Genomic DNA, 10,000 nt, shown 5'->3' with positions numbered 1-10,000 from the left:
TTCTATCATAGACGAAGATCATTTGAACGATATTCGAGAACGCAGCACATCCATTATGTTCTTTCATAAATCATTCGATTAGTGCCAGCTCCAGTTCAAGGTTTTGCGATAATAGTCTGATAAGTTCGCAGTTTCCTCAAGGAAAATGCTTATGCAGTGATGAACTCAAGTTGAAGTTCTGAGTCACCGCCCTAATCTTATTTGCGCTGATAACACCAGAGAGAGAGCAAGGTGTTGCTGCAATCGTTTCCATGCTCCACAGCACTAACATACCAGTCCCCATTGCACCACACCTCACAGCATATGGTGCTGGATTGATAAAAAAAAAGAAGAATAAATAGTGGCACACAACATGATCGTGCTTTCCAATTTCGGGCGGGAAAATGGGGCCACCGCGAGAGATAAGATAATCAAGCAAACAACCGCCCGGAGAAAACAGGAAAGTCGGCAGCAGCGGCAGCACAACGGGGCTCAACGGAACACGGCTTTAATGTTGATGACTTGACGCTGTGTGACAGCCCGGCCAGTCGGCCGAATGGAGGCGGGCGGTGCGCGGATCAGGACCGGATTCTCCTACACAGCAACGGCACCCCGAAAACTGGAGCGCGTGTGTTAGCGATTGAGCAGTTTTGTTTATGTTTTTTCCAGGCCAATGCACTTAGACCGCCTACATCGGCGCGACTGAGCTGTGTGGTTCGGGACCTTCAAGCATACAGCCAAACTCTCGATGCCAGAGAGCGCATGCATATGCATTCCAAGCAGCAGCAGTCGTCTGCTGCGGACGGAACGATGTCTGCTACACCAGCTATGCACCCGTGAACCGCCCTAAACATCGATCGAGCGACCACGCTGATCCCTTTCTAGCTCTGCATGCAGTGAAACGAAACCGAGAAAACCCCCGGCTAACCCTCGGAGCAGAAAGGTTCTCCACTGGCAAGAAGGGGGAAATGAAAATGAAACATCATCAGGCCGCGAAGCATCATCAGCATCGGTTGCTGTGTCTTCTGGTTTATAAATAAACCTTTTTCCACATCGACCGCGAGCCGCGCCCCAATTTTTCTCGCTGCACTCTTGAGACACAGGGAGACTGAAGGTTCGCCCGTCCGATGGTCGTGAAGGCGTCCAAGTGCATTTTGTGACGGGACCATTAGTCGCCACGATCAAATATTGGCATTTGAGATTCCTGTTTTGTGCTCGGATCGGACGCGGTATCTCGTTTCTCGTCTAATATTCATACGATACGACCGCGGACATTTGGTGGTTTCGCATGTCCAGGGCTAAGGTCACGCGTGAAATGATGATGATGGTGTCGTGTTACATGTGGGAACCCCAATGCTTGGTATGTGTTTCACATAACAAACGCTTTTGCGGCTAAATTTGGAGTCTATTAGCTGACCACCTAATTTATCCAATCGATAGTAAGATCTAGATGTCTAGCGAACTGATGAAGATGTAGCGTGCGTGTTGCGTGTTTTTTCATGGTAAAGCTATCCAGGGGACCAAGGAAATTGACGGCGTTCCCACGGGATCCACATTTAATCAATGCGGTATCCGATCAATAATGCGGACGTGTCGAGCATGATAGCATGCTATACCAATTTGAAATAAAAAAAAAAACATCAGATCCGAGCGGCAATGCAGCCATTCCTCAGTCCCGCTGTAGGCCAACAGCTAATTTGATTAACTTCCTTCTTTCACTTCCCAGGCGCTCCGGGCGCTAGTGTATAACGGCAAACGGTGGCTCATCAATCCGGATATGGCCCAGAGAGAACGCGCTGCCGAACCGCGGCGGTGCGACACCCAATCGGAGCTTACGAATCCCTCGTTTCAGCGCTGGTCTAACATCGAGTTAATGCTCGAATCAAAAGACATCGTCCTTCGGTCTTTGATCGTCCAGTTGCAACCATGTTTCGAGTACGGTGTAAAAAGCATAGCAAAAAGGACGATGATGAGGAAAAGGATGATGATAGCGCCTAGGAAACGCCAACGGATATTTGGTTTTCCGGTTGTATCACAACGACCGGTGATGCGCAAAATAGTCGAGTGACGGGGAACTCGACACTCCACCATTCCAGGACCTCCACTCTGTTCGAGCTACGCAGAAAGCAAACATTAACCACCATTAAGGAAGGTGGTGGGGTATATGAAGCCCGCTCCGTATAATAAAGGAAAAGGGAGCCTTTGGAGCATTGACACCGTTTGTCAGTGTCTGTCTGCTGCTCTCGGAGACTCACAGAGCGGCAGCAGCAGCAGCAGACAGCAACGTGGTCGCCACGTGGAACATGGCCGCGCCCAAGTCATGAGCATTGCGATAGTGACTCCACCGGAAGCGTCGCGTCATCGTGGCGAGTGGGTGGATGGAGCAACGCCCAGTCCACCATCACCCAGCGCTGCATCCTTACAGCAGAACCCAGCTCTGTCGTCGTCTAGTCATGCCCGGAGTTTGAGCGAAAAAAAACCATTGTTGTCTGGTGTGCTGGAGACACGGAGGTATGGAACGGAACTGCTCCTTTGTAAAGCTCTGCCTTTCTGTCGTCGCCATGGCAATGTGCAGAGCATAATATTGTGTAAAGGAATTGGAACACAGCGAAACCGTCATCTTTGCAACGTTCGGCAAAGCAAAGCGCAACACCGAGAAGCAAATGGCGTCAAAAGTGAACCCGCTCTTGCACACAAAACCCTTCATTTTCCAGTAAATATGAATGCATGCAGCACGCGAAGATACATAACCGTGGGGGAGGGTGCACCTCATCTCATTCGTTACGGACAGTAACGTGCCCTTGTTGCAAATCAATTTCCTTCCCATTTCCATTTTAATTATTGTTTCATTTCGAAACATCAAAAACGCACCACTCCTATCACACAACACCTCTATCAAAACGCACCTTTCCTTCCTCTCTCCCATCGAAGATTAATGGGATATTAATGTCCTCCTGCTCCACCTCCCGCTCCACCTCCTTTCGAAAGCGAAGGAAACTAATCAGCACCTCGGGGCCGCCGTTGTTTGTCTTCCTGCTCTGCACGCGCCATGCCATTATGTTGCTGGCCGCAGTGTTGTTTCGGTGAGACTTTTAATCCGTGCCCCACAGACCAATGCACGGACCTCCTCCTCCAGTCCAGATTTGTTTTCGTTTCATTTCACGCTCTCCTTGATGTGGTGTGGTGGTGGTTTATGTGCGTGATGTTGGCTGTTGGTGATTTTTTTTTCTTTCCGCATTCATCCGTTGACTGCGCCAAGCCAGAGGTGCCCACGCTCCCAATCGGTTCACACCACACCCGCCTTCCGTCGGATGATGCTGTGCGTGTTGGCGTGCAACCGGGGTATCGATTTGTTTAACAAGAAATAGAAATCGACCAAAGGCACAACAACGGATCGCGATACTTTACAAAGCAATGGCGAGCGACACACTAGCGAGCGAGAGAGAGAGAGAGAGCGTGCGCACTCCGGGGCTAGCATTCTTACTATGTGGCGGTGTTTATACTCCTTGGCAGCGTTCTTACGAATTCACCGAACCGTGCAAGGAGGGAGAAGATGCGGTTGCAAACGTTCAACGGGAAGCAACAACACCGCCGTGTTGCCGTTTGCCCGCTTTGCCATTTCTAATGTACTTCTGGCCATGGCATAAAATATCATTCTCAGAGGTTTATGTGCGCTCTTGTGTGTGAGAGTGAGTGTCACTTCCATTTCCGCGGATTCAGATAGCTGCTACGTGTCATCACAACCGGATGCACGCTTATTATTTGTCGTACGCGCGAAGAAACGTTCTTAGCATATTTAAGTATCTCTTCCCCCGCCAAACTGGGGCTGGAAGGTACAGGCCATAATCGCTGTTGAGCAAACTACGCTATCTTCTGTTTCAAAAAAGAAATGAGAAACTTTTATCGAAATATAAAAAAAAATTGGATTCTGCCCTTTATTTGATCGGATTTGGAAGACACCCGGTTAATAGTTTATTGTTTCATTGTTTCATTTGTGCTAGCAGGTATATGCAAGTCATTTTCTTGTAGTACTTCAACCAGTATATGAAACAAGGATAAAATATGAATAACGCACACAATGTAAAATTTTTAGTCAGATAAAACAAATTTACCAAAAGCTCTTATTAATTAATTATTTTTTTAAGAAAAGAACATACTGTCTAGATGGAAGTAAGTGTGGGTGGATGAAACCTTAGGAGTTTACATGCTTGGTTAACATTATTATGATGTGCTAGTGATGGAATATGAAATTTCCATCTACTATCAGGAATGGACAACTTAACCGAGCACAACTTATTGCACCAATTGGAAAAATGTCACCAAAAATAGTGACTAACAGAAGACAAAATTTCATTCAAGATAAAAAATATGATTTATCGTCGAAAGAAAACCCCAAATAATGCATACCAAACAACGAAACGTTGACTTGCACACCGCTTTGCAACGGTTTTCGGCGTGGTTTTATTTACTCACAAAAATTCAGCCGCGAACGCAGTGATGAGCGAAACATTTATTTTTATCCTGCACACCCTCACCCAGCAGCAACCCATCATCATCCGGCACGCTGTCGGAGGCATCTAGGAGGAAACATGTCCCGACACACAACAAAACCCCTGCCCCCTCCTTCCATTTTGATGCAATGCATTTTGTGCAGCGCGTGCGGAGAGGATACCACCGCACACATGTTTTCGTTCTGGGCCTTTTTTGCATCAGAATATGCATAAGGAGCGGCATCGTTGTCTTATGACGAATGCTTCCGTCAAAAGGAAGCATCTACCACGTGCCAAATGCTGCAAAGATGAGACACACCATTGTTTATTCGCGTTTGCATGTACAGATGGAGCGTGAGCGTGAAGTGTGGCCATGTCTGTCACGCCCGGCAGGCGCATCAATCCCGCTAATCGCTATGACAATCGCTAGAAGACGACGCGTAACACCGCCATGGAACGACTCTGCATTAGTGTGCACACAGTAGCATCCTTTGCTGTAGCATTCATTCCGATACACATCTACCGCCATTAAGAATCATGCAAATTCTGTTGGTAGAGAGGTCGCAGCTCAGAATACTTTGAACAACTCCAGAGTATTCCCGTTCAACAGGAGGAGCTCAATGCGCTGGCCTTGAATTGCTGGCCGTAGTGTGCAAGTGCGAGTTAATTGATTGATCATCTTACAGTAGCGACTTCCCTTCAATGATCACAATTCCCTATTGGCTTAGGTCGCAAGTAAACTGCGATCCAAGATAAGAGTGCACAGCAGCGGGAGCGTCATACACGAACGTGCGGTTTTCTTGGCAAACCCCCCTCGGAGCCGGCATACGAGAGAGCCAGCGGAACAACCATGGCCATGTCCCTTCACGACCGCCGAACATGGCCATGGTTATGGCGTTGATGAATGGCGAGGCGATTATGTTACGAACCTTCTCATTTCAACACCCTTGAAATGGGCGGCTGTTCCACATGTAGAAAGCCTCCAGCTCCTTGGCGTTACAGACGATCTTTCACCGCGCGCAACACGGCAACACAAATCCATGTACCTACAACTAACAACGGATGACAAATGGAAAAGAATGCAGAGTGGCGCCAATGTAGATGGATCGGAAGATCGTCGTCGTGAAGACAGAATCTCATCTTGCACGGGTCCGAAACCGCGATCGAAGGAAAACGCGAAGGTAACGCAACCACCACCACACTCGGTCGATCGACCTCTCACATCCAAGGTGGTAGGCGGGGGGAGGGGGGCCATCGAGACAATCGAGACAGCCTCCAGCCAACAAAAAGTCAGCGAAAAGGTATGCGACGCTTTGTCTACGTGTACGATGGCGCATCGAAAGCATACAACGTCGTAGGACGATCACGGTCACCACCATCACGATGAATCATCGGATCGTTCGAATGCGCTCCGATCTCCGATCCGAGCAACTTTGAATGGTGTAACGTACGCCATGCGCTGCCAGCTGTGCAGCAAAGAACCATAAAGTACAATTCCAAACTCAGTCCCATTTCGATGCCCAATTCGGAATGGAACTCCAAGTCCAATTCCAAAAGAAAAACCCTTGCCAATGGGCACAGCTGGGCACAGCATTTAGTAGGTAATTTGCGATTACCGTGATTCGAACGTCCTCAACGCACCTTTAATGGCAGAGAAAGCAAATTGGATGCATTTAAAGGGAGGGAAGCATTAGCGTAGCCCGAGCGTGTGATGCAAATGGTAACAACAAAGCGTTTCGTTGTGGCATTACGGAGGTGCTGCTGTTGCTGCTGCTCTGCTGTCGCCATCGCCGATGCCGAGCGAAAGGTGGTGGCAAATTACAACCGGGTAACACGGGGCTAAATCTGATGCCATTTCACGCCGATCGATCGGTCGATGCGTTGTTCGCTGGTTCGTGTCAAAAATTGAAAGTAAACCATAAAAGCGCAACTATGCGGCTGTAACTCATCTGGACAGCACCGCATCCGAACAAGGCCATTCAATTCACGGGGCGCAGAGGAAGGAAAATCGGAACGCATTCGCGCCGCGGTGGGAGGAAGAAAAAAAAAACGCCGCGGCACCACGTACTTACTACTACGCATCCGAGATCTATTTCTGTGTTTTCGAGCGTTACGCCCGAGAGAGCCCCATCACGGCGACGACCGGTGGGGGGGTGTTGTGCGAGCGATCCAGCTGAATGGACTTTATATTGCTCAATTAATCGTACGAGCACGAAAACACCACTGTAACTGTAGTTAGCGAAAGAGAGTGAAATTTTCCAATTTATCGCCGCCCCGGTCAGCGATCAGACGCGGGGGTTTACAAGCTTCACGGAGAAAATTTCATGAAAAAAGCCCATAAAGTCGATGCGCGATGCACGATGCTAATAGAGTAAAAAAGGATTATCGATAAGAACCACTTGAGCAGTATATTTAAATGATGGTATGAAGGAGGAGGAGAAGCAGCCGAGGGCAACGCTGCACGGCTTCCAAGAGGCAAGATTAATCATAATCCATTAGCGAGTTCATAGCCTTTCTGTAGCCGTAATCGGGTAGCGGAAGAGCTACGCAGGAACCTGCTATTAGCTCTCTTCGGTTTCTGCACTCCATACAACACGGCATAAAGCTCCACTTGAGACGGTAGAAAGGCTGCTTCGAGTTCTCTTCAGATTCAATCATTGCCAATCCGTTCCCGGCGCAATTGTAGCGTTCCTCGACCAGCACGGGGAAGGGTATTGAGTATTTGCATTAACTCGTCGCGTTTTACGGCAATAAGAATGTACATTGTGTGGTTTATTGTTGTTTGCACATATGAGGATCGATTGCTATTAGTTTGAATCATTAGAAAGGATAGTAAATAGCTTGTTTTTAAGTGCCGCCAAAATGGTTTCTTCAGCAACGTACTTGGGAGAAGTGTAGGTTTAGTTGCTTTTGGCTCGCAGCAGGCATTGTTAACAGCTAGCATAACGAACTGACTGGCGTGATATTATTCCTATTTATGCAATTAAGTTTTACATTAACAGAGAAGAGTTTAAAACACCCGAAAACCACGAAAAAATAGTTTGTTTTCCAATAAATGATATGGACAATCGATGAGGCATGGCCGAGGGTGTTCCCATAGTACGAGCAAACCCAAAATGTCACAGTTTCATGACTAAAGGCCAGCCATTCTCTCGGTACAAATGGTCAAAGCTTGCCTCATAACGCTACAAATTAATCCAAACACCTACACAATCCACTGACCAGGTATTAAATTGTGTTAATCATTTAGCACAAGCCAACGGCTCGTGAGATTGAATTAGCATGATAAAAGATAGCCCAATCAAACCCAATGGTCCCGGCATATGCGCTTGTGGCAACGCTTTAGCAACATACGATGCCCGTCGTCACTCGTCAACGGACGAAAACTAGTAGCCCGACAAGTTCTTCGCCTCGATGATGTCATCCGTTAAAGTTAGCTTCTACACAGCGGCTCCGTCGTGGCCTTCACCCTTGGCACCACTCCGTTCGACAGATGTTTTCAGTTCTGTAGCGCGAACCAACTTCCGGCGTATGCTCTCGCCTCTCGCCTATTTCGCCATGATGATAACCCCCCACACCGAGAGGTGATAACGAACCGGAGGTCCCGCCATAACGAGACATCATCCTTATGAAGCATAACCAAATTGATTTCGTCAATGGCCAACCGGCAATGCGGCTAAAGTACAGCGTGTGGATGGTACAAACCCGCACAATACAGAAGCAGTTACAAGCATGCAAATCAAGCTAGTGTCGTGGCTGTGCGCGGTCACATTGAAACGCGCGATAACCGAGGAACCACGGGTACTGATAGTGCACGCGCACCCTCTGTGGTGTTCTGGTTGCCCCCGAAGAAGGGTGCACGATCGCGTAACGTTAACTGCGTTTAACGGCGCGTTCATTGCGGGTCAAAGCATCAAGCCTTCGTTCGTTGATTTCGCTTTGTGACCACATGACCAACTGACGCTTTTGTGCAATGTGTTCTAGGTGAGAAGAGAGCGGATGGAAAACGCTTTTCCTTTTGTAAACAACCTGCAGCTGTGTAGCGATAGCGTCCTGATAAGCCATACGCTTGGTTTGTTTAACATGTTTTTTTTGCAAAATGGAGCTAGATTACAAGCGCTACACTCAATTAACGCACGGTTGGGGCCCTTGGCATTCGCTTGACTCTGAAGCTCAACAATTAACTGCCGATGCTGGTAGAGTGCGCTTTTGGGTCACGCCGATGTGTATCTACCACTCCGGTTCGTAAAACCGGACCACCGGACAGCTGGCGGTGCGTGTGCGTGCGCATTGACCCTTTCCCTAGAGGCGGTGCCGTTAACGCTCGCTTCACAGACCGGAGAAATACAAGGCGAAGCGGATGGAGAGGGTCCTGCTGACCAGTGGCACAGACGAGGTGGTTTCTTTCGTTGGCATCTGAACGAACGCAACCACCAACCAATCCGACAGCCACCGGCTGACCGGCTGGTGGGCCCGAAGTGGTGGGTTTACGTAAGTAGGGAATATTGGTTGCCTCATTTCGTATGTCCTCATTTCATACTTTTCTGCACGGTCTCCGAGTCCAAGGAAGGTCAAAGAAAAGGCTACCTCTCGCTCTTGCTCCCTCTCTCTGTCTTTCGTTGCCATTCTCGAATCGATTTCGCCGTTCCGATGTGCAGGTTTGTCCTGCCAACAGCCCAGCAGCGCCTGAAAAGCAGGTTGTCTGGGATCCGGTGCGACCTCGAATGGCGCCACCAAACAAACCATAAAACTGTTTTGCAATAAAATAGAGGGATTATCGTCGCCGTTCTCGGCCGTCGGTGGTACTACAAAGAAATCAAAACAGATAAGAGTCCGAAATCTGAATCGTTTTACCTTCTCCACGTTGTCCGAACGATGCGTTTTGTTTCTAGAAAGCTAATCAAAACCCCCAGGGGCTAGCTATCATAAATGTACGATTGGCGGCTAGTCGGTGCCCCAAGGATTGGTAAACGGAATTTGTTTCACATTCTTCGATCCACGTCTAGCTTCCTCGGTCTAGGGGCAATGTCTACCTTTGGTCTATGGGCAATAGACCAGTGCTAGGCTTGCACAGCCTGGGAATAATTTATTTTTAACGATTTTCCCACTCGAGCGACATAACCAGTCGCAATCGTCGCAAATGTTTTCCCTCTTTTCATCGGGCACTTGTTTTGCGGACATTTAAAATTGGCCACCATCAATAAGCAAAGTCTACCGCGTGGTACCGCAGAGCACAAGGGAGAAGCACCACAAGATCTCGTTAAGAATGTTTCGTGAAGGGGAAAGGGGACTACGCTGTTCATGGCTTGCTGTTTGCGGTAGCATCTTCTATTGGTCGCCCTGTTTCTTTGGTACATCGATGCACAGGAGTTTAATTAAAATTAACCGAAAAAAAGAAGTTCAATTCATTGCTCACCTGCAATAACGGTGTCGCTGAGATTGTATTTGCCGGCTGCCTTCGGGAAGTCCTTCAGCTTGCGGCCGCTCAGCTTTAGCTCGCCGCTGAGATGGGCATCCTCGAGGATGCGCTC

The 10,000-nt window shown here is 48.4% G+C and overlaps 1 protein-coding gene across 5 annotated transcripts in view; it reads right to left on the bottom strand.

The window, feature by feature from the left end:
* The window catches only part of LOC126579638 (leucine-rich repeat and calponin homology domain-containing protein), a 27,052-nt gene that overhangs the window by 15,994 nt on the left and 1,058 nt on the right, over positions 1-10,000 (bottom strand). For all 5 annotated transcript variants that reach the window (XM_050243138.1, XM_050243165.1, XM_050243128.1 and 2 more), the window contains exon 2: positions 9,886-10,000. This exon is cut by the window's right edge and continues 482 nt beyond it. In XM_050243138.1, coding sequence (XP_050099095.1) covers positions 9,886-10,000 — 115 coding nt within the window. The remainder of the gene's footprint in view (positions 1-9,885) is intronic.

The sequence above is a fragment of the Anopheles aquasalis genome, chromosome 2 (genome assembly GCF_943734665.1).
Source record: "Anopheles aquasalis chromosome 2, idAnoAquaMG_Q_19, whole genome shotgun sequence".
NCBI lineage: Eukaryota > Metazoa > Arthropoda > Insecta > Diptera > Culicidae > Anopheles > Anopheles aquasalis.
Note: the sequence above shows the minus strand (reverse complement) of the source record. Positions and strands in the feature narration are given on the sequence as shown.